General features: G+C 42.1%; 1 protein-coding gene across 6 annotated transcripts in view; it reads left to right on the forward strand.

Moving 5' to 3' along the window:
- LOC142586006 (F-box only protein 9) overlaps positions 1–24,936 on the forward strand; it is a 64,262-nt gene that overhangs the window by 5,486 nt on the left and 33,840 nt on the right. For all 6 annotated transcript variants that reach the window (XM_075697214.1, XM_075697211.1, XM_075697212.1 and 3 more), the window contains exons 2-8: positions 4,667–4,789; positions 14,760–14,817; positions 14,895–14,975; positions 15,055–15,082; positions 17,179–17,290; positions 17,614–17,715; positions 17,773–17,834. In XM_075697214.1, the coding sequence (XP_075553329.1) occupies positions 14,808–14,817; positions 14,895–14,975; positions 15,055–15,082; positions 17,179–17,290; positions 17,614–17,715; positions 17,773–17,834 (395 nt within the window). In that variant the 5' untranslated portion in view covers positions 4,667–4,789; positions 14,760–14,807. The remainder of the gene's footprint in view (positions 1–4,666; positions 4,790–14,759; positions 14,818–14,894; positions 14,976–15,054; positions 15,083–17,178; positions 17,291–17,613; positions 17,716–17,772; positions 17,835–24,936) is intronic.

The raw sequence follows: 24,936 nt of genomic DNA on the forward strand, positions 1-24,936 counted from the left end.
CGACATCGTGTCCCTCTGCAAGCCAGTAGACGAGCAGACTGGCTGCATTGCATCGGACTGCCACTATCCGATCGGCGCCAGGATTTCTGCGTTTGCGGCTGTCACTTTACATTGGAAGATTACTAACACAATAGCATTCCGCAAGTCCGGTATTAGGGTAAACGCAAGCGCAAGGGAACAGGGCCTGGCCGTTTGACCGTGTCGTTTCACGGGATGAGCAGAAGCGCAAATGTGAATGGTCTGCACGGTGCAGCCACCTGGTGGCACAGAGCTCAACCACACACAGTAGCAGTAACGAAATGTACTCTTCTTTGCTGCTGGTGTAAATTTCTCGCAGGAGTGTAATCATTAACACATTGTTTTTGTAAATGTTTAAGATATTTTACACTTGGTTAGAGCAGTATTAGCTCATTGTTTGGCTGGTTAAGCTCTGTGCCAACGGGTGGCTGGACTGTGGAGACCGATCAGGCAGGTCACGTGCGTCTATGCTAAAGTTCCTTCCTCAGCATAACTTTATGCCTCCACCGTTCCGTCGAAATGCCCAGCTCGCCTGTGGTTACCGGAATACCAGGCACGTTCGGCGCTGCGACAGAATTCTTTCAACGCATGCTGCTTCGATAGCTCTCGCTTAGGATCAACTGCCAAGTAGCTGGCGGAGAGTTTGGAGAGGCGTTGCGCGATCGCTCCTAAAGAACTGGAAATCGACGACACGACGTGCCATCATGATGCAGAGCCAGTGAAGGCGGAGCTTAGCCCCGATCACTTGGTGAACGAGTTGAGGAGAAAATGCATGACTATGGAGGAGAGTAACTTGTAATCGTCCGTAGCTCTCTTAATATAAGATGTTTCACACAAATTGTGGTGCAAATGAGTAACATTAGCTGTACCCTATGCATCGACAAAATTTGTCCGAACCGTTTCAGGGGCCCTTAAAGCCTGCTGTGCGATAGCTAAAACATTCTTTGTTCATTTGTACATTTCAGTGACACCTCACCTTGAATATTTATGTTTGGACTGGCATACTTAATCCTGTGAATTAGGTTTGTCCGTTTACTGACAAAGTCAATATTAGCTACATCGACAAGCATAAAAGAAGAGCATAAGATTTTTCTAGCTGTACTCTTGTATCATAATTTTTAATGCCTTTGCTGGTTAGCTGATGCATGCCAATATGCACAACACTTGGTCCTGTCAGTAAACAGGATTTCAAATTTAAGGATCAAATGACAAACCCCAATTCACTTGATTACTTGGCATGACAAAGCGTTACTGTGCAGATTGCGGCAAAAAAATTAATTGATATCTGAGGTATGCATGCCAAAAGCATAATACAGTGTAATTAAGAGGCACGCCGTAGTGGAAGCTGCAGATTAAACCCCCTGGGATTCTCGGACGTGCACGTAAATTTATGTACCCCAGTGATTGAAGCATGTTTCTGTGGGCATTTCATGGTACGCCTTGCTTTACGCACTATCACAACAGCAAAGTGCACAGACGAAAGCAAGTGGCGACGCCAGCAGGCGACTCATTCAAAGCAACCCACAAATTGAGAATTAGAGTGAGTTTCCGGCACACAGCTGTCATCTCCAAATCAGTAAGGGATCACATCACAGCATGACAGCATTTTTTTCTTGCCTCATCGAAGCCCCAGCAACAGTACTGGAGTGTGTGAAAGCCTCCCTGACGAATGAAAAACCCTTTGTTGTGAGTGCCGCGGTACAGAGAAGGAGCTGGCAGCACCCACCACTGAACTTGCGGAGCACGCACAATGTCGGAGGCCATGGTCAAACTCAACGAACCTTCCCTCTCTCGTCTGAATGGCTCTGGCGACCGTGTTGCTTTAAAGAGCCTAAAAATATGCATGGCTCGGCGTCTCGTGTGCATGTAGGATCCCTAAGTTGCTTTGTTTCAATCATGTGAAACTGTTTTGTGATACTAAGCAAAGCGATGACAAAAAACAGAGTTTTCCCATCAGGCGCACCACTACCACTGCTACTACCTCTACTCACTCACACTGCTTTCTTTATTTGTCGACAGATAGCAAAACCCATCCACGTCTCTAGTATGTTTTGGAAGAAATGCCAATGGCTGAAGTGGATCCTATCCTGGCTTACTACCAGGACAAGCTTTTTTTTTTTCAACAACAAATCTTTCTTTCCGAGAAGCCTGCATGGTTTTCTTTTGTAGCTTTGTGCTGTTGTTGGGTAGATGACAGTCCAGGGTTCGTACACCTCCTTGAAATCCTTGACGACCCTTCCATTAAAAAAAATAATAATATTCAAGGAAGTAATTAAGGGAGTATTCCCTTAATTACTTCTCTCCACCTTGCGGGTTTGTGCATAACTATTATGTTGAAATTCAAGGATATTTAAAATGCATTTAAAATAAATGTGCTCCTGGAATTCCTTGAAAGCTGGGGTTGGGGGCAACTTTTGAACATTCAAAGTAATACCCGTGTCACAAGCCACTTTTGATCATGATTAAGTCTGACCTGTATCAAAATTCTCAACTGCAATTGGCTCCCTTTCACAGATTGAGAAAAGAGCCAATCGCGATCAAAAGCATGCCGTGTGACACCCATATAACAAAAGTCGCATAAGGGCTATAACATGGCAATGTACTAGCTTGTTCACAGCCACCAACGACAGGCTTGTTTAAATCACCATGGCCATCGTGGAGCTAGACAAGGCCAGATCAAGTGACCAAGCCATGCCACTATTTTGTTGTTTGCTAATTCACACCCCAGCAAGCATGGCTCAATTTCTGAGGCCTAGGCTCTACAAACGTCTAGCAGAAATTAAGTTTCAGCCATTTGGCTTTAACGCGACAAGTATCCTTGGCTGGAATCTGACATTATAGGCCTCATGCTGTGCGCCTTTGAGCTGGACACCCTGCGCCATCTGTTGTTTGGGGCCGACACGTCCTCACATGGTGGTCTAGTATGGAGCATCGTGGTTAAAAATTGAATTCCTCGCAGTTAAAAAGAAATTGCACCTATGTACTGTCTCCTATATAATGCCACGAAAGCTGAGGAAGTGCAGTCTGGAATATTTCGAATTCCACAAAATTTTTTTGTAGATGCTGTACAATGACAGGTGGCAGTGCTTGGTCAATGCTGCTGACATGCGTCTTCATTTACACTCGAGAGGCGTTTACGTATTGTCAAGCTGCCGTAAGCAAGTATTTTCCCCAAACCTGCCTTCATAGCCTGTACCAGTTTCTGAACAGAAACTCATTGATAAAAATTACACAAACAAGCAGTCTATAAATAATTAAGCAACAGGGATGTATGTAATGCATTTATGTTTTACTAGGTCAACTATTATGTTTTACATCGTGGAGTTTAGCTTAAACACATCTTGATAGATCCTGTTCCGTTTGCTATTAAAATTGACTGTTTTTCTCCATGATGCTGAAATGTGAGATGCTTTACGCTGCAGGTAATGCTTTAGTGATACTTCAGTCTTGCTCTGCAGCACTGAGTCGTGAGTCACATCAATGCATTGTATCCTTTTTTAATTTGACTTTGAGGTTCTAATATGTGTTCACTTCTTGTAGGCACAAGCAGTGAAGAATTGGCTATCAACAATATTTGACCCCCATGTTTGCTTAAATGACGATGCCACTGACAGGCACACGACACTTTGTTAGGTATACATAGTGTTATTGCACAGGACACATTCGTTTTAGAAATATTGGCTCTCCCTATGTGAAAAATCGTCGGTAGCTTATTGTACATTTCTGCACCAGGTGTTTTGCCCGCAGCTACCAAACACATGGTGCCCTTCTGCATGACATAAGTGGCAGTGGCAAACACAAACTGGTGTTGCTGCAGCACATTTGTACAATGTGTGACATTCTGTGATTCTTTTTGGAGCTTGCACTGTGCCCAAATTTTGCTTCTTTTTTCTTGCGATGATAACCAAAATTAACAAATGATTATAAAGCATGCATTTGGAATAATAAAAACAGTAAAAACGATGCTTGCTCATAAGCGCGTCTCCACTATTCATATGCCCCGCTAATTTTTCTGTTATGTACAATATACATGTGACATAGTGCATCGACTTTTCTTTCTCGTTGTGGATGCCACTTCAGTGTTGAGGCAGCACACACAATCAACATTCAGATGGTTCTTTTGCAACACACAATGGCGTTAAAGCAGCAGGCTTTGCTCGCTCTCTTGCTGCCTAAGGTCTGCACGCCTGAAAGGCCCCAGCCGGAATGTACCAAAATCCGCCGCAGTGGGCACTGCTCGTCATGTGCGGGAGTTCCACCATACCAGTGCATGAGGGTTATACTAACCATCATGCCAGAAGGCGATTGATGTCGTTACGATGGGAAGGTAAACTTAGAGAAGTGACCTAAAGAGCTTGAAGCATGTGCCCAATGCAACAGCTGCTCAGCTGCAAGAAATTGCAGCTAAGAAAAAGAAGTATTCACTATTTTTCAGTGTATGTGTGCGAATAAGGTTTGTTTTCCCCTCCTAGAATTTTGGCCTTGAATTTTAAGTAAGATGTTCTGTATGAACCCTGTGACACGACAGCTTTCCCTTTCATGAATCTTCCTCTACCTCGCAGATTTTGGCATAACCGTTGTGTATAATTATTGAGTATAATTGTATAATTATTGCCCAAATGTTTCCTTTGTAACATGCACAACACAGGACAATCAGCAGCCTCCTGCGAAGTGCGGCAGTCTTCAAAGTGGTGTGGACGATGCTGAAGAAGACGGCGACGAGGAGCCATCATCCCATGCCTCTGACAAAGAGCTACATCTGATTGAAAAAGTGCGTGTGGCACATTTTGTGTATGTAGCATGTACTCCACGCCATGATAATAGAGCAAAATGTGTTCATATGGCAAAAACAGGTCCCAACTAACAAGTATATTTTATTGTAATTGCTTGTAATTGCACAGAACACAGGAAACAAAAACTGAGCCAGCAGAATTATTTGTTGTACATTGCAGTCCAGGATTCTGCCACTGCACTTGCAATAAAAAAACAAAGTCAATGCAGCCATCGTCAGGGGTAAAACACATGCCTGCACATTATCTGCCGATGTTGCATGCAATAGATGGTGGTTGCTGGGCCCTACCTTTCTGTTCATTTCTTCGTTATCAATGTGTACAGATAATGTAGTCTTTAAGGCGTAGCCACTTCTGGCTGTGATAATAGCCAGGGGAGCAGCCCGAGGGGGGGGAAGTGGCTTATGGGGGCTTCAGCTCCCCCCGTCCCCCGAAATATTTTCGTGCTGTCATGCACCGCCAACCCAAACAACCCCCAGTGCCGGAAATCATTCTGGAATTTGGTTGGGATGCTTTTTTTGAGCTCGAACAGACATTTCGGCATGAACATTGCGAACTCGGGCTGGATTTCGCGGCGACGCCCATGCACCGGGCGTCACATAATGCAAGGAGCCTCATCCAAGCGAAAAGTGTCAAGACTGTTTTGATGGTGAGCAAGTTCGTTGTGGCATGTTGCGGAGGCCGCGGAATCTACGGAGAACATGGATTTCAATTCCGCAACTTTATGGGCATAAAGTTCTTATAAACTTCTGATGCGAAATGTGCATTGACATTTCCATGCTTTAGATTTTTAATTCCGGAACTTTGTGCGTTTAATGTTCTTATAAACATTTGATGCCAAAGGTGCACTGACTTTTCTAAAGTCGTACCTCGCACCATACAACGAGACAAGCCAAATCAACACACTATCAGACAAGTTGACAAGGCACGCAGGGAAGTCTGATGAGACGAAGCGTTGTGGTGGTTCATTTGTGCCGTCATGTCACAGAAAAGAATATCAAAATTTTTTCACCCACACCAAAGCATCCATGTGAAGCCACTAAAGTCAGCAAAGGTAACTGCGACCTTATTTATTTTCCTACTTTGACTTTTATTCGTGAGGACACTGAACCTCTTCAATTTTCTTGTTCTCGCTACCCGCGGGCTGCCAGAGCCAGCTTGCATTTTTCTCGCATGCATATTTCTCGTGTTGCCCTGACCACCACGTGATGCACTTGGGTGCATGTTCGTTTTCTCCTGGCTGAGAGAATTTTTGCATAACAGAGTTTTGGACGTTTTCTGGGTAGCAGACAAGAAAAAGAAACAATGGTCGCTTGCTGCCATCATTGGGGGGACTCGACGGATTGCACTGCGTTTGCTTGAGTGCAACCTCTCTGGAAAGTATTGTTTCGCCAGTGTAGGATACCGAGCAGTATGCGTATAGTTATCTATGGACCAAACGTCTCACATTTGCTTCGATATTCCTTCAGTAGCCACATTAAGTGCCCAAAGTAGGCATTTGATTGTGGCCAACAAGCTTTCCTTCGAGTTTTTTTTTTTCATTTTTGTGCCCCCGCTTTACAATATATAAAAAAAAAGACGTTGCGTCGCAGCGTATGGGGAAAGTTCAATTTTGTTACTGTTACTTCGTCTTTTGCGGAAAGTAATGGGCCACAGGACGCTTCCGTTACTGGATACTCTTATTATTGCGGTAGCAATTATATGGATGCTCCATGCAGACGCATTCCTGCCACTGCCCTCATGTTCCGTATGAAGTCCAAGGGCGATAAAATTGAGACCATGTGTCGCATGCTGTATGCGCGAGTGAAACTGTTGGGGGGTGGGGGGTGGAATTGGGTGAGCCGACAAAGTGGTTCAGTCTTGTGTGCGCAAGGGAGAAAAGTGGGGAGGAAGCGCGCTGCTTTCCGTCGTGTGCGATACGTCGGGGAGCCGATGGAATGGGGGTGGGATCTGGGATTCTGTGAATCTGTGATTACGCAACATGTTTATTTGCCTTGTGTTTGACACATTATATACACAGACTTTTTCTTAGATATGTAGATTTATTGGAGACTTATACATATATTTAAATATCTTTTTGCAAAGTTTTGTGTATACGAACAGTGAACTTTGTTTTCAGTGACACTTTTTTGCCCATTATCAAGCTGTATCTTCTCATTTCTAATGTATGAGGGTGAGTCAAATCAAAGTGAGCCTACTCATCTCGCACAATAATGGTTCGGGTCATTATGTGCGAGGCATGCGCGTAGCACATAGGCATCTCTAATTTACAGAAGTGACACGCAGGTGTGAGGATAAAGGTTCTTTAATGCTCTCATACACTGGGTTGAACATGGTTGCGTGACATAACGGACACTCCAAAAGTTGAACAGCGTGGTGTAGTGAGGTTGTTGACAGCTGAAAGTGTTTGTCAAAAAGAAATTCGCCGTATCGCAGCCGTGTACATTGAACATTGCATTTCATTGGGCACTGTGAAGCGTTGGAGCAAACTGTTCAGAGAAGGACATTAAAGTTGCAAAGGCGATCCAAGACCAGGCCGAAGTCACCGTGCAATCACCCCCAACACAACTGCAAAGGTTGATGAGCTGATTTGACAAGAACGGAGGATAGGCATTGATGAACTGGCAGAGCGTCTGTAGTTCGGTTCGTACCATAATTCATGAACATCTCGGTTATCGGCTCTTGTGTGCGCAACAGATGCCGAGATTACAGAAATCACCGCCAGAAAACGGAGAGGTTTGGCGCTGCTTTGACTCATCTGATCCAGTATCACAATAAGGGTGATGACTTCTTGTCTGCAGTTGTGACCGGGGACAAATAAAGGTGCCGCTATTATGAGCCTGAAACACGACAGCAACGCTTACAGTGGAAACGTTCGAATTCACCACCCCCAAAGAAAGCAAAGGCCTTCATTTCTGCCGGAAAGGTGTTATTGACTTTTTTTTAGATCGTCAGGAGCTGTTACTGGTCAAACTTGCTAAACCTGAAGGGACTATCAATCGTTTCCGATATTGTGAAACGTCGGATTGGCTGCGTGTCGCACTCAAGAACAAACGATATGGAAAATAGACGAATGGGGTCATCTTGCTCATTTAAAGTTATCTTTAATGGTCATCTTAAGTTTAACGTTAACATTAAACTGGAAAACTTCAAGTGGGAAACGCTGCAACATCCGCCATACAGCCCAGACTTGTCGCCTTGCAACTTCCACATTTTGGGGCAATTAAATAACCAGCTCAAGGGAGCCAGGTTCGTGTTGGACAATCTAATGAAAGAGTCAGTTACCGACTCATTGAAGCAGCAACCCAAGAAGCTTTATGAGACGGGAATCTCTCTGCTTGTTAGTTAGTGGGACAAATGTCTAAATGCTCATGGAGATTGCTTTTAAATAAATCACGCTGTTTGTCGTATGTTCGCATTGGCTCACTTTCATTTGACTCGCCCTTGTATATTTTGCAGAACTCCTGCTTTCTATATGTCCTCTCTGTTGCGACTATAATTTCAGTGCGATTACTCACAATGCACAACCAGTGACAGCTGCTTCTGTGCAGTACTTTGGAACAAAGGACAGCATCATTGAGATTTTTCCCTGGCCGTTGTATATGTATTGTGGGGATGTGCGACTCTCACGCGTCCCCTGATATTTTTTCTCGCATAGCTCCTGTCTCCTGTATCCGGCTTCGCTGCATGGCTTTACTGCGGCGGTCGGTATGTTTGCAGGGTAGCACGAGAGATGGCGCGAGTGTTGCTCTGCTAACGCCACTTAAGGGCAGGGTTACTTGGGTGCAAAAAGGAGAAGGCTCTTCCTCTTTGGCTCGGGGTCGGCAAGTGGCGCAGACGTTCTGTGCATGCGCCGATCCATGCTTCTGTGAGACCGTTTCGCGAGGCTGACCCCATAATGGACGAACACGATCGTTCGAACACTCCACCGTTCGTGTGACCGTACGCACGAATGACCAAGCGTTGGTGTCCAGCATGGGGCGAACATATTCGCTTGTTATCCGGTTGCGGTAAGTCGGACATTCGCGATTTGTCGTGCGCCCATTGGCATGTTTTGTGGATAGCAACTCGGCTAGCAGGCATTAGTCTATGAAAGGTGCAATAAATGCCCTTGTGATTGTTTGCACTACTGTGTTGTCGTTCCTTTCTCCTAAGAGCACGAGTGAGAACCCCACAGTATAAATTTGTAAACAAGGTTCTTGAATGACGTTTTATTAAAATAAGCGTCTTCAACTTGTTCATTTCATGGACCTTACCTTTTTCATTTTTTTCTTTAACGTGCCAAAACCACTTTATGATTACGGAGCATGCCGTAGTAGGGGTCTCTGGAAATTTGTAGCACTTGGGGCTTTTTAACGTGCACCTAAATCTAAGTACACTGGCATGTTCGTATTTCACCTCCATCGAAATGCAGCCGCCGTAGCCGGGATTCGATCCCACACCCTCATGCTGACCAGCGGCAGGTACATTTTTCATATCAGCAGCATGCACTGTTTTGCTGGTTTGGAACTGATATGATTGAAAGTTCGTGTGATATTTTCTTTACATAATAAATAGACAAAAAAGCATGGAACCATTAATATCAGTTATTCCGGGCACATTTTTTGGGATATACGAGTATATTCTTTTATGAGAAAAATATTGGACTGTACTTGTCTTGACAGTGCATAGCGTTCAAGAATTCGTTTGCAGCATCTTTGGCAATGGCAGTGCAGTTATTCATGTATTTGATCCCTTACAGATTCGATAAGGAGGCGGCCGAGCTGTCATGAGCCTCCCCCCCCCCCCCCCCCCCACCAAACGAAATACCTGGCTGTGCCATTGGTCATAGCACTAGCATTGCATGATAGTTTTGTAACAAGTACTATTGGGGCAGTTTAGTTATTGTGCCAGTGATAGCACTCTCTAATTACAGGGTGTTTTTCTTTTAGTTTGAGCATACTAAAAGAAAAACTGTCTGCCCTCATAAGTAAAACTAACCATTTTAATGTAACCTTATGTGACATTTCATTCCAAGCTTTTTCATGTATTTTCCACATGTTCAGCAGCATCATTTGAATTTTTTTTGCCAGAACTAACTATGAATTATGTACCCTGATCTGTATACTAATATTGTGCAATATTAGTTTACTCATAATGGCAAACCCTATATCACAATTCGAAAATACGGAGACGTGACAGAGACACAGGACAGTGCTAACGTCTCTGTCACGTCCCTGTCTTTTTGAATTGCGCTAAAGGCTTTGCGATTATTAGTGAACTGTACCAATTAGCCCAAGAATCAGCCTTGTTGAACTTCAATATTAGTTCTTAGTTGTAATGTGGATGCTCTTTTTTTGTGCATATTTTATCTCGAACTTTTTTCCCCATCCCTTCTGTAATGCCTTTGTCCCTGAGGATACAATTCAAACTAGTTAATGAAGTGATGATCACGCTCAAATTATTTCATTAAATCAGGAAGTTCATAAAATTGAAAAAAGAATTTTTCGGTCCTTCGAAATCTAAAATTGTAACGTAGCGACTCACAAAAGCTACCGCAGCATGGTATTTGCCGCTAATCCAGCCATCTGTCGCATAAATCATGAAATAATGAAAGCAACCACCCTGTGGAAGCGGTGTTGAGTTGGCTGTTCCGTGCATGGGCGCGGCGTGCAGCCTCATCAAAATAAAGCTAGAGGTGTGACCATGGTGCCTAGAGGTTTTAACGCGATAGCTTTAGAGCACATGCTCGAAGAAGAACCCATCTGTGTCAGAAGCGGAAAGAAATCACTGCTTTTTTTACTCGTTTATTTCAGGAAAAACTTTGTTAAATCGAGTTCGGGCAAGTTTGTTTCGTGAATTCGGGTTCCTGATAACATTGAACCCTATGGGTACCTGCCGGGCAGTGGAAATATTTTCATTAGATTGGGAACTTCATAGAATTGGGTTTCGTTAGATTGAGTTTTAACTGTATAATAAATAGACAAACAAACAAACAACCATGCCGTAATTCAGCCTGTTCAGAAGGATTACCTAAAGCAGCAGAAATTACTCGCACAACAAATCACAGTGTCCAGATAGCTCACCAGAAAAATTCACTGATTAACTTTTTATTCACTTTAGGCGCACTTGTTGAAATTGCAAACTTGGAAGCCAAGCAGTAGTGAAGTCATGTTTGCTTAGCATAAATCTTAGGAGTAGCACCAGTTTCTACATATCCATCCTTAAAATACGCTATAAGACACATTGGCATACCAGTTAGCAGTTTCTCAAAATCCTTCCTGTAGCAGTTTAAGGCAATCTTAACCGGAATGCCAAAGCATCTTTTAGCAAATTTGGGGATGGATTCCTTGAATGGGGTATTAGTATTGTGATTTCTATTAAGCAGCCATGACTTCACTACTGCTAGGCTTCAATTTTAACACAATAGCGTTAAGGGCCCCCTGTCGTAGAAAATCCGGTGTAGGACATTGTTTCAGCAAAAAAATTTTCGAACCACCTGTACCCAGGCCCTCCATGGGGCACAAGGAACCTACTGAATTAAATGAATTTCTCAAGCTAAAATGCGTAGAAAAATCTTAAAGTACGACTTACACACAGCCTACAGACATGATTGTGCAGATTGTAATTTGGCTATACGAGAAAGCATAATATTGCTATGCCAAAACTCAAAAGAAACCCATTTTCCAGCGTTTCTACCATTCATAGACTGGTTGTGGCATTCGCCATTTGCGCGCGCCGGCGCGTGAATATCTCAGGGGGCCATGGAGTGATGTGCCTGGTTTCTTGCAATATCTCCAGGTGGCACTCGCCTCCGCCGCATCCATAATGGAGCACAGAGCACAATAGGTACGAGGTGCTCTGGGGTATGTGGAAAGGTGTAATGGCTCCAGGACTTACTTTTGGAAATGCTGTTGTTTGCTTGAAATTAGGGGTACAGGACTCGATGGCAACCAAAGGTCAGTGGGATGCCTTGCATTGGGCACTCACGGGGAGATTACAAATGAAGCTGTGCAGGGTGATAAGGACTGGACAAGTTTTGAATTGAGGGAAGCTCACAGTAAAATGGATTATGAAGAATGACTGAGGAATATGGAAGAAAGTAAGTGGGCTTGTAGGGTGTTGAGGTATTTGTACAGAAAAAACATTGATTCACAGTGGAGGAAAAGAACTAGGAAGCTAACCAGCAAGTATGCGGCCTGTAGGGTGGTCAACACAGCAACAAAGAAGGTCAAGGGGAAAGTCAGAAAGGCTGAAGTAATCTCATGGGTGGTGGCAATAGAAAAGAAACCTGCCAAAAGTAACTACTTATGAGGAAAAAACGAAATCGGGAAAGAAACAATTTATGATAACTCAAAGGGAAGCTCATAACTTTTCGAAGCGAGATCAGGATGCCTTATAACATGCACTTATAAAGCGAGATATAAGAAGGAAGAAGCAGCATGTGCTTGATGTGTTAAAGCTAGGGAAACGATGGAGCATGTTGTATTAGAATGTGAAGATATCTGCCCAGTGGTTGATTAGGAATCACTGGCTTCCTGAAGCCCTTTGGCTCAGCGAGCGCAGGGGGAAAGTAAACATGTCCGCAATAGAAATAAGTAAGGGGCAATTGGAAGCTTGGTGGAAGTAGGGAAACGACAAACAATGGAGGCGTACAAAAACAAAGTTCTCAATAGAGGTTCAGAAAGTTTGGTTATGGGAATTCATCGTGTTTTCTTTTTTCTTTTTAAATATAGGTAGGACATTAGGTAATAAAATAACAAAAGCTTGGTGGCGCAACCCACCACCTCGTTCAAAGGGGACGCTCATAACATCCATCCATCCATCGTGGACCACGTGAGAGGCTGCGTTTCTACTAGAAAGCCAGCCCGCCTTCATGCATAGCGTTCGGGGCCAGCGTTTCCCGGCAAACATTACAGTTTCATGCGCCCCAGTTGCCAGGAAGCGGAGCAGTCAGGAATCTTTGAATGCTATCCTGTTTCATTCTTAAAGGCGAAGCTTAAGCGTCCTCCATCTTTTTGCAATGGCAACATGCACCCTAATTTGAATAATTGTAATTGGCTAATTTTCTTAGCTGCCTGGACATAGTGATTTCTCATGTAAGTAATTTCTGCCTCTTTCAGCAACTCTCCTAAAAGGCAGAGAAGTGCTGTTTGTTACAAGTAATAAGAAAAATGGTGGAACTAAAAAAAAAGATTGTAGGCTTCTCACGCTACACTTAAAGGGTCCCTGCAATGCCGCTTTTGGGGCATTCTATTTGCTCTATATCAATTCTCAGCATGTCATAGGACATAGAGCAAAAGGAATTATCACAATTGACCCACAGAAACCCAGGTTATCCGTCAGAGAAAATTAAAAATACATACAGTCAAAATGAGAGTTGCCCTCCACTGGAATTTTCATGGCTCTAGATGTAATATTTCACTCTCCCATGACGTCGTGTGTTGACACCGCAGAGCATCAGTGGTAGTCGGCATGCCAAGGTTGCCAAGCTTGCTCAGCTTGTTGATAGCATTTTCATAGCCTCTGCAATCAGGTTGCTTGCAGTGTAATCGTGGAGGGCATGGTGTCACTTGTGTGTTTACAACCTGCTTTTGCGAGGTGCACCAAGATGCTCAGCATGTGATACGTCATTCCCATAGTTTCGACGCCTTGCAACCATGGGCTGTGCGATACCTAACGGTTGTAAAACGTAATGCCATAGTTTTTTTTACAGTACTCGTGATATCATGCAAACATAAATCACACCTTACATTTTCAACCAGTGACCATAGCATCACTCCTTGACATCATGTCCTGTCTACGAAATATGCAAAATCTCTGCATTGAGTCAATGCCATCAGTAGTGCTCAACAAGCTTTCCCTGGCATGTTGCAGGGCCCGTTTAAGAGAAATGTCAGCATGCGATAATGATCCTCTGAGGGACGAGTCTTGCGCACATTGTATGTGTCCAGCAAAACATAAAACTGGTCGAGTTGTAAGAGGTTGGCCATCTTGAACTGTAGCATAAAAAGTCAAAGCGTGAGAGAAGATGGAGAGAGACACAATTGCTACACTTGCAAATGAATTTTTATTAGGAAACAATGAGCTTAAATGTGCAGCTACAAGAGCATAGCAACTCTTTGAAATGCCCATGGTGTTCCCGCCTTGTACAACATTAGGCACTGTGGATGCAAGCTGCTGTTTAATGAAACCACAGTGCTGTTTTGTCATCAAGACATTCAAACAAGGGAGATAGTGGAGGCACATTTTACATGCAGACACATGTGTGAGTCAGCCCTCTGTACACCTAAACCTGGTTAAAATTCTGTACATCGATTGGAAACGACTTTTTTCGAATTTCTATTGAGGTTCTGGTGTTGTTTTGTGAAAGTGGCATGTTTTATGTTCCACTGCATGTGCACTCCTGGTTTTTAGTCAAGCTGACGGCTTCCTAATAAATATTTAGTTGCAAGTGTAGCGATCATGTGTGTTTCCTCCTTCTCTCGTGATTCATCTTTGTGTGCTACAGTCCATGCATGCTTGAGCTCATTTTCCTCGAATTTATGGTTTAATTAGCTGTGGCGGATGCAAACTGTGAAGGGTTACGAGCAATAAAAACAGCGCTAAACGACAGGACGAGCGAAGGGACACGGACAACAGCGCTGTCCTTCGCTCGTCCCGTCGTTTAGCGCTGTTTTTATTGCTCGTAATCATGAACCAACCAGCCCAAATGCGTACTCTCTTGTGAAGGGTTGCTACTCATACTCTGGTTCTGCTGTTGTGCAGCCCACTTCAGGCAGCGTACCGGAAGGCTTATAGCATCCTCCATAAACTGCACTGGTATGCAATGGGGCACTCTGGGGCGAGGTTCAAATGATGGAAAATGGAGCATTATGGCATCCGGGTGTAATTTATTGAGGATTCTATGAGCTCTCTTCTGTGGCAGAGCTCTGTTAGCATATGTTACCTCTGTTACAATATGTGTTGCAGGCAAAGCAAATTTACCTGAAAGGAGTATCTGCTGAGAGATCTGGACGAATGCATGATGGTGAGATCTGCTTTTTATGCATTCTTTTCACTACATCTTCAGAAATGCCTTCTGACAACTCCTCATTGCTTCTTCAGCCATCTCACACTACAGGAGAGCTTTACAAATTGTCCCAGACATTGAGTTTCGTTTGGCAAGCAGCAGTATATGGTCTGTTGGTGAGTTTAAATGAATTTCTAGCATTGCGAAATACATGTTCTTTTTGCACTCACAATTGACTCATATACATGATTTCAGATGAGGAAAGCAATGGCTCAGAAACAGAGTGAGTATCTACAATATCTACAGGAGGTCCCGATACAGTCTTTGACTATGGTACCTCCTTATGTATAGTACGCACATTTAATTATTTGTATTTTTACTAATAAATAAATTATGAAATTATGAAATTATAATTATGTAATTATGAAAGTGGTTATTTCACAGACTGTGCAAATCTTCCTGTTGTGTACTGAAGTCCTGTATTAATAAGAAAAGTGACACTTTTACATTAACGAGATGAAAGGGGTTTAACCGTGGGGCCCAATTCTTTTTAATAATGTCATGAAAAGCCAACAAACAAAGACACCGAGGGAAACATGGGTGAAATTACTTGTACATACTAATTGAATTGAAGAAATGATAAATTAATGCCAATGAAACTGAATGAATAAACAACTTGCTGCAGGTGGGGAACGATCCCACATCTTCGCATTATGCATGCCATTAATTTATTGTTTCTTTAATTCAATTAGTAAGCACAAGTAATTTCCCCTATGTTTTCCTTGGTGTCTTTGTTTGTTGGCTTCTTATGACTTTTACATTAAGGCACTAATTCCTCTGTTCTGCTTTCAGCACCATGAATAGTCAAGCTCGGCGGCATATTGCAGCTTCATTCTCCTGGTAGTTCTTTCTGCTGCAAGGTTATAAATGTGCCTCTTGGTTTCACAAATGTTACTAGTGTAGACCTTTTCGCTGGTTTACAAAGGTGCTGCCTTCCTATGTCACCCACTGAACCTAGCGAACAGGTTAGGGAATGACAGCCTGTGATCATATGCAATAGTTCTGCTCTGCAGCATATCAAATTTTTTTCTAGCTGTCCTTCCTTAACCAGTTAGCTCCTGATAACTTTGACATCGATAGCAGCAATATTTAAAACATCCAACATACCGTTCCCAAAAGAAAGATAACAGTAAGAAAATGAGAGAGACGCAGTGCCACACTGCAGTATTCAGACCATTATTCTTTCCACGCACTGTATGTAAGTGGAACAACGTGCCTGATGGTGGTGCTACCATTTCCAGTGACTTATTTGCCATCATACTCGTGTGGCATCAGCATGATATGCAGTCATGATGTCGAGCTTATGTAATTTACGCCACAGCATCTCCCAGAACGTTTCTTACAGTTTCACCTCCGTATACTTTATTTGCAAGGTCTGACGCACTCTATGGAATGCCAGCTAGCTGAACTAGACAAGAATTAGAACACACTAGGAATCGAGAGGGTTTGACTCGCCACACTAGGATACCGAACAAATAATGTTCACCCATGCTGCACATCGATGCCCAAGGCGTTTGCAGGTGCAGTCTTGCGAACGGAGACATGTTCGAGCGATCATATTTACCCATATACTACGCCGCTTTTAAGCCTTCTGCAGGGTGGTCCTGCAAAGCATACCAGCAAGCACGCGGACTGACAGCACGTGCTGCATCCTCAAGCCAAAGAGGAGGAAGCAAGTTCTTGTTGCCGAGTGTACATGCTGCCACGTGGCGCTGACATTGGAACGCTCGCAGTTTTCTCATAATCGCATATATAATACCCAGTTAGCTCAAGCAGTCTAGCCGACTATTTGTTGGAACCTTGTTTCGAAGAGGATGCCAATAGGGATCATCATCGCCATGCTACCTCTCGTTGTACTGTATTTTTAAATGCGACACTGACTCCCTCTGCCGCATCTGCGCTTTGGGGCGAAGCTGTATGCCAGGAGACATGAGCCATGTGGGGAGACCATCAGAAGAAATAAGAGAGTCGAGCACCCTTGCAAACTGACACGTATGATTATTACTTCATACACTGTCATTCCATTTTCATTTGTTTTCTGTACTATAGCTCTAATTATAGTTTTTTGTTTGTCTTGTTTGTGATGTACCTCTGCTGCCTTAATAGTAGTCTGGATGGATAAATAAATAAATAAATAAATGGTACATTGCCAAAGAGCCTTGAATGTGTTAAACTGGTCAAAAGAGTTTGTATGACAGATACATAGCACTGATGCATCAGTGTTGGCTAGCCACATAACTCTCTGCAGATGAGGTTAATGCTTACACAGTGCATCTCTGTGTCCCATGTCTGATAAATTGCACACAACTTTGTTTCCAGTTGTGAAGACAATGACTCATCATGTGGCAATGACAACACTGCGTCCCTTCATCAACGCATCAAAATGAAAACTCCACCTGCAAACATCTGCTCTGTGGCCTTGGAACAAAAAGTACTCAATCTGCCTATGCGCAGTGATCAGCCTTCTTATTTACTTTTGTTTTTTTGCATATTTAGTCCAAATGCTGTGCAAGACACGCTCAGTTGATATATTTCGCTTCTTGCTAAATTTAGTAAGGTGAGGTTGAAATTGTATTGAAAGAAGTAGTTCTTGGGAAATATGTGGTTAAGAAAGCCTGCATGTGTATTTGTGCTTATGCATGATTTCTATGTGCAGGAATGCGACAAGTCAATAAACACATTGTGGTGTACATAATAATTAAAGGTTTTTATTGCTGGCACTGTCCGATTAATGGTCGTCAATAATTATTGCAGGCTACACACATCTCGGACCTTCCTCGAGAAGTCTTTATGTTTATACTGCGATGGGTGGTCTCTTCAGACTTGGACATTCTATCACTTGAAGCTGTGTCAAAGGTATGTGCTAGTACTGTCTTAGGCTGGAGGCCTGGGCTCACACCTTTGTCTTGGCAGGTCTGTCGTGGCTTCTACCTCTGTGCAAGGGACCCTGAGCTTTGGCACACAGCTTGTGTAAGGTGGGTCCAGTGTGCCATGCACTCAGTAAACTGAACTATAGTATACTCGGTGTTAACTGTAATCAGTGGCTGCTGTACCACTTAAGGCAAACTATAGTTGCACTTTTTATTTTGCGAGTGTCATGGAAATTAATTTTTGGTTTTAAAGTTAGAATACATTCCCCTTCGCTCGTACAGATACATTTTGTTGGCCTAAATATCTCTGTAGCAAGAGCATTATGCACTGAATTCCTGAAGGAAGAACCAAGACGTTTACAAAATACTTAAGCTGTTTCTAACAGCTTCTGAGTGCATGCAGCTTTGTTTAACATTTCTTGAGCTTTCCTGTATAAAGTCTGGAGGCAAGTCATCTGGTTTAATTTGAAGTGATGCCAGCATGTAGTTCAGAGTAACAGAGAAGGTGATGGTTAGATATTGATGCTTATTAAGAGTATATTAATGTTTATGTACGTTAGGTACTGGTGACATTTTATCTGTTGAGAATTAGTGTTTAGAAGCTTTTTGAGTAGCCTGTAATCTGGTTTCATAAATTTGTGGCAACTTTTTCAATTTGTGCTAAATAAGGAATTCTTGAGTTTTCATATCACTTAATAACACCAAAGCTAATGTGTTTCATATATATGCTGTACGTTACTGTTTTACTCCATGTAAAAAGTTTAAGTGGGTTGGGGACCTCGTCAATAGATATACAGCACCTTTTGTTCCTGGCCTTTTGTTGCCTAGAAACAGTAAACTAGGAATGGCAATGTATTAAAAAAGAAAAGGTGAAGTCATGCAACAAAGGCCTTGTGTACTAAAGTGGTTTTCTGTGGTATATGCTTTAGAGAGAGTGAAGCCACAAATGTGAATTTCAGCACCAAGCTCATCCTTGCCACTCACTGTAAAGCTATCTAAACAACAACTGTTTATTATAGATTGCTACCAACTCACCCAAACCCTTCTCACTGCCAAGGTTTACTGAAGCACTATGTATGTATTTCTGCTCTGAAGCCATTCTTGTAGTGTTTGTAGGCTTATTGAGCAAAACGAGAACAAGGTGAAAGCAGGAGCCAACGTTTCGACAAGTGGACTTGTCTTCTTCAAGGCGACATATGCTTTTCTCGCCACAGCATATATAGCTGGGGTTCTTCTAAAGGGGAGAGGGCGCAAGGCAGGTGGGTGTGGCAATGAGCGAACTTGTGTTAGCGGCGAGGGTATCGAATTGAGAATAAGAGTGTGCTGTGCACAAGGCCAGGGACACGGCCGTCTGTCAATCACGTGTCAACGGCGTGCACAGCAGCCCTCTATTACCTGTTTCGCTGGTGGTCGTGGGCTATCATCTCTCTGAAAGAGATAATAGAAGAAGCGGCAGAAACCGATGCTCGTGAAAAAAATAAAATAAAATGTAATAAAAAAAATATTGAAATGGAATAAATAAATAAATAAAAGGAAAAGAATGCTAAGAACACAAAGGAAGTGTTGCTGCCAATAGCTTGAAATTTAGCATAGCGAATAGATCCACAAGTTGCCCTCGATAGAGCTTATGATGTCATGTCAAGATTGGAGAGACAGTCGGAATTAGCGAAGAAACAGCCTACACCAGAATCTGACAGACCACCAGCCTTTATAACAAAATATTCTAATGCACTCCCAAATGTAAACAACATCCTACGAAAATACCACCCAATATTATCAAGTAACGAGCGTCTGAGAATAGCGTTCTGGGATGTACCAAGGGTTGTACCAAGGATGTACCGAGAGCAGAACTGCTTGTGAAAAGTTGCTGTCAGCTGCTCGGAAGAAAACTCTGAAAGCATATAGGCTGGGATTTGACACAAGCAACCTCGTGTACATAAATGAGCACTTGTGTGTCGAGAACAAGATGCTGCTGGGTAAAGATTGAAAGCTCAAAAAGGAGAAAAATTGGAAATACGTGTGGGTATCACAAGGAAAGATTTTAATGTGCAAAAGTGAGAACTCTTCAATTCTGCATGTTACCTGTGAGGCTGACCTGGTGAAGGTCGCTTAAGCGTTTTTGTTATCAGCACATAGACCGCCAAAATAGAATGTTACTTGACAAGTATAACAACTGGAAACATATGAATATGACTTCTCTTGTTTGTGTTCTTCGACACTTTGACATTTAAAACAGCCATTTACTGCTTCGTCATCTTAACTTTTGTTTCTGCCAGCGATGCTAGACTAACCTCTAATAAGGTTTGTAAATACCTGTGTGATGGCTGTACTAAGAGAGTCTGTAGTGCCTTTTTCCTCGATGTAGATTTAAAATTTACTGACTTTTATGCCGTCCCCTGTAAAGTGTACAACTTGTGCACAGACGTGGTAAAAAAAGTAGTTTCTGTGCCATGCTATAAGTATGCCCATTGCAGTTTACATTAGAATTTTTTTTCAAAGCTTCATTTTTTAAACTCTTTTGGCTTCTTCGTATGGCTATCGTTCATAGATTGCAACATACTGTAGCTTCGATATCATGGCATCAGTGAACGCTTCAAGTTATGATTTCTTGACACCTTACGAGCTGAGCACCCATTATCAGACAAAAAGAGGTAACATTTCGTTTCTGCATCTGAATGCTCGATCAGCGTGAAACAAAAGCGATGATATATGTGCCTTTCTTTCCAGCTTTAGCTTTTCGTTTGACGTTGTCATGATCTCTGAGACATGGTACGAAAGCCACTCTGCTGTTCTTGAATACTCCACATTTTTCCTTAACCGGAGCTCTAAGAGAGGTGGGGGGGTTGCGATGCTGTCGAAAACACTTTCGAAATGCGAATTACTTGACAATTTCTGTGTTGTAACCAACGACTACGAGGTGCTTACCCTAAAATCTAATTCCTTGCTTTTTACTGTCACATACCGCCCACCCAGAGGAAGCAGTAACAAATTTCTCCATTTTATAGACGAGTACTTCAGCTGGGTAAATGATCATAAATACACACTCATATTAGGCGGTGACTTGGAACATAAGCTTGCTTGAAAAGTCAACACTTCAACAAGAGTTCTACGCTATACTAGAGACCCCAACGCATTTTTCAATATCATAAATCAACCAACACGCATTACACCCGAAATATCAATGTTACTAGAAACCTTCATCACTAATGCATGTGATGAATTGTCAATATCCGGTGCACTGGCAGCTTATCTTAGTGATTACCTACCAATTTATTTAATTACAAATCTCACAGTCCCCTCTAACAAACCTGCAAAAAGGTTTATTGTGCGTGTTCAAGACATAAACTAGACTACTTTACAAACATTTTATTATAAACTGTTGCAAGTAAACTGGAGCAGCGTCAATAAGGAAACCAATGACTAATGTTGATGAAGCTTATAGTATTGTTATTTCCACCTACAGGCAGCTGTATTATGAGTCTTTTCCATACAAAACAAGAGTGCGAGCTTCGAAGGCGCGTAAGCCGTGGATAACTAAGGAATGCCTAAATGCGATACGAATTAAAAACATACTTTTTAAGTGGTTTCTAAAAACAAAATATATTGACGATTTGAAGAAGTTTAAGGCTGCGAGAAATAAAGCTAACAGTAATAATCGGCAAGCCAAAAGAAACTATATGAGTAACCAATTTAACGACGAAGTAATAAAGCACTCCGATATTGTTTGGGGGAGGCTCAATAATTTGCTAAACTTAAAGGAGAAGACTGTAGTAGATGAAATAGTCACGCATGGCACTCACTTGTCCAGTTCTCAACTAGCAGATGCTTTCAATAATTTCTTCGTGTCCATCGCAGACAGCACGCAGCCCAACCAATACCTCAACAGCATGAGTCAAAAGGTTAGCGAAACCGCATTTTTAACTCCTGTTACAACTAACGAAGTTCTGTCGTTCCTACAGTCGCTGAAAAATAGTAAAAGTAAGGACATTGACGACCTCCAAATATTGCCAGCGAAGTACACATCCGACATACTTGCACCGATATTAGAGTACATAATAAACTTGGCATTTTCCTCAGGAACTTTCCCGAAAAAGCTACAGGTTGTCAAGATTACCATAATTTTTAAAGGAGGAGACGAAAATAATTTCTCCAACTAGCGACCTATAGCGATCTTGCCAGATTTTTCTAAATGTTTTGAAAAGCTTTTACAAGTGCACTCCCCCCCCCCATTACAAGTTTTATTAACAAACACAAAGTCATATCAGCTTCCCAGTTCGGTTTTGTTGCAGGAAAATTAACAAAAACAGCATTATTAACCATGAAGAAAATTATATTAGAGTCATTTGAAGAAAAAGAACTAACTCTCAGGGTTTTCGTGGATTTTTCCAAAGCATTCGACTCCATATATCACAAAATATTATTCCTTAAACTTGAGCACTATGGATTTCGCGGCACATTCTTTCAGCTTTTAATAACATATTTAGAGCACCGCCAGCAATGGGTTGTAATTAACAATTCATCGTACTTTAGATCCATTCATTCTGGCATACTGCAAGGCAGTATTCTTGGATCTACACTCTTTAACATTTATATTAACGACATTGTGACCATTGATAACAGCGCTAAATGTGTAATGTATGCAGATGATGTCAGCATATTTTTTAGGGCTAAAACACTTAATGACTTGACATTAAACGCTAATGAAAATCTGCACAAATTGGTTGAATGGAGTACTGAATCTTTATTTAAAATTAACGCTACCAAAACTAAAGCTGTACTTTTTAGACCTAAGAACAAATCACTAGAACATTTACGTACACTAAGGCTTGGTTCTCAAAGCATTGAAATAGTGGAGTCAGTAAAGGGTCTAGGTGTGACACTGCAGTGCAATCTTTCATGGGACATACTCATCGACAATCTGGTTAAAAAACTTGCAAAATGCACAGGCATGTTACCTCTGAGTGTTAGACGTTTAGTTTATAATGCACTATTTCTATCTAACCTTTCATATTGTCATCTGGTGAGGGGTACAACAACATGGTCAAATACATATAGGTTACAGAAAATACAGAAAAAGGTTATTCGTATCATTGCGAATGCCCTGTTTACTGCTCACACTCAACCTCATTTCGCATCATTAAAAGTAACTGCAATTAATGACCTATATAATTTATTGCTAAGTAAACGATATGAAGGAAAATGGTAAGATCATGATGCATTCTTTGAGAACACAGCTAACTTACGGCCCAAAGCTAATTACTACCCAACACGTAACAATGACGTCTGGTATGTGCCATCCATTATGGTCGTCAAATGCTCCGACATATAATTCCAACTCTTCTTAATCGGCACAATGAGCACTGAGAACCTAACAATACATTTTTTTTTTTACTACAAGCTTGCGCCTTCTTTCTCCCCTTTTCTTTTCTTATTGTTATTCTTCGTTTTGCATTCTTCAGGGTTCCTGAGAGTTTCGTGTTAATTCTGCTGCTTTCATTTATTTGTTATTGCAAGAGGATGTTCACAAGTTTTTTATTGAATATGATTACCTATGCAGTGTAGTCTTTTTTTATTGTTGTGTCTGTGTTCTGTTGCTGCCGGTTTTTATGTACAGGGGTGCGCCCCTCTGTCAAGCCAGTCATAGGCTTTTTGGGTGCACCCCTAACATCCCTGATGTTGAAATAAAGGTATTTGTTACCTATCGCCGCAACAGGAACCTTAAAGACATGTTAGTGCACGCAAAAGTCAGCCAACCTCATCCCCTGTAATAAAAGCATGTTGTTGCCCCAGGTGCAAAACCTGCAGGCACCTTCAAAGTGACATTAAAATTAAAAGCACCACAAATAATTATGCACACGAAGTCAAATCTAGCTTTACTTGTACAAGTTTGAATGTGATTAATATGTTTGAATGTTCATTCTGTAAGAAACAATATATAGATGAAACGGGACAATCAATGAACTCTAGATTAAACGGATATTGTGCGGACACAGCTAAAAACTTCCCAAAGCCTAGCATTTCAACCAGCCAGGTCATAACTTTGATGAACTTAAACTCTACATCTTACAGTCAAATTTCCGTTCTGAACGAGAAAGAAAATATAGAGAATCATACCTTATCCATAAGTTCAAGACATTGCAACCAATAGGCATGAACGTTTCAAAGGGTGCTTTAGAATCTATTCACTATGCTAAATTTCAAGCTGTTGGCAGCAACACTTAGTTTGGTTTCTTAGCGTTTTATTTTTCTCCCTTTATTTATTTATTTATTCCATTTCAGTATTTTCTTTTATTATATTTTATTATTTTTTCACGAGCACTGGTTTCTGCCGCTTCTTCTATTGTCTCTTTCAGAGACATGATAGCCCATGACCACCAGCGAGACAGGTAATGGAGGGCTGCTGTGCACGCCGTTGACATGTGATTGACACGTGACGGCCATGTCCCTGGCCTTGTGCACAGCACTCCTTTATTCTCAATTCGACACCCTCGCTGCTAACACACATTTGCTCGTTTCCACACCTACCCGCCTTACGCCCTCTCCCCTTTAGAAGAACCCCACCTATACATACTGTGGCAAGGAAAGCATATGTCGCCTTGAAGACAACAACTTCACTTGTCAAAATGCTGGCTCCTGCTTTCACCTTGTTCTCGTTTTGCTCATTGTCTTGAATTTTCATCTCCCGCCTTCCCCGTGTTTTCCATTGTAGACTTATTGCATTACACAGGAGCCAAAGACTGAACATTGCCTCTTTCGAGAAGATTGACCCGTGCCACAACAGCCAATTGTGATAGAACTTCATTGAAGCACGCCGTGGTTGCTTAGTGGCTATGGTGTTGGGCTGATAAGCATGAGGTCGCAGGATTGAATGCTGGCCATGACGTCCGCATTTTCGATAGGAGCGAAATGCGAAAACACCCGTGTACTTAGATTTAGGTGCGCGTTAAAGAACCCCAGGTGCTCCAAATTACTGAGACCTCCACTGCAGCACGCCTCATAATCAGATTGTGATTTTGGCACGTAAAACCCAGTAGTTATTATTTTAAATTTTTTTTTATAATTGAAGCCATTAAATTCTGTCATAGGTGAAAATCCAGAAAAAGAAAATTGTTTTTAGTGCACGTATTGCCAGTTTCATAATTTATATATCAGCTACCAGCACTCTAACTTGGCTTCCAAACTCGCAAAATTTCGATTCCTTTTTACA

This window comes from Dermacentor variabilis, chromosome 6 (genome assembly GCF_050947875.1).
Source record: "Dermacentor variabilis isolate Ectoservices chromosome 6, ASM5094787v1, whole genome shotgun sequence".
NCBI classification, from domain to species: domain Eukaryota; kingdom Metazoa; phylum Arthropoda; class Arachnida; order Ixodida; family Ixodidae; genus Dermacentor; species Dermacentor variabilis.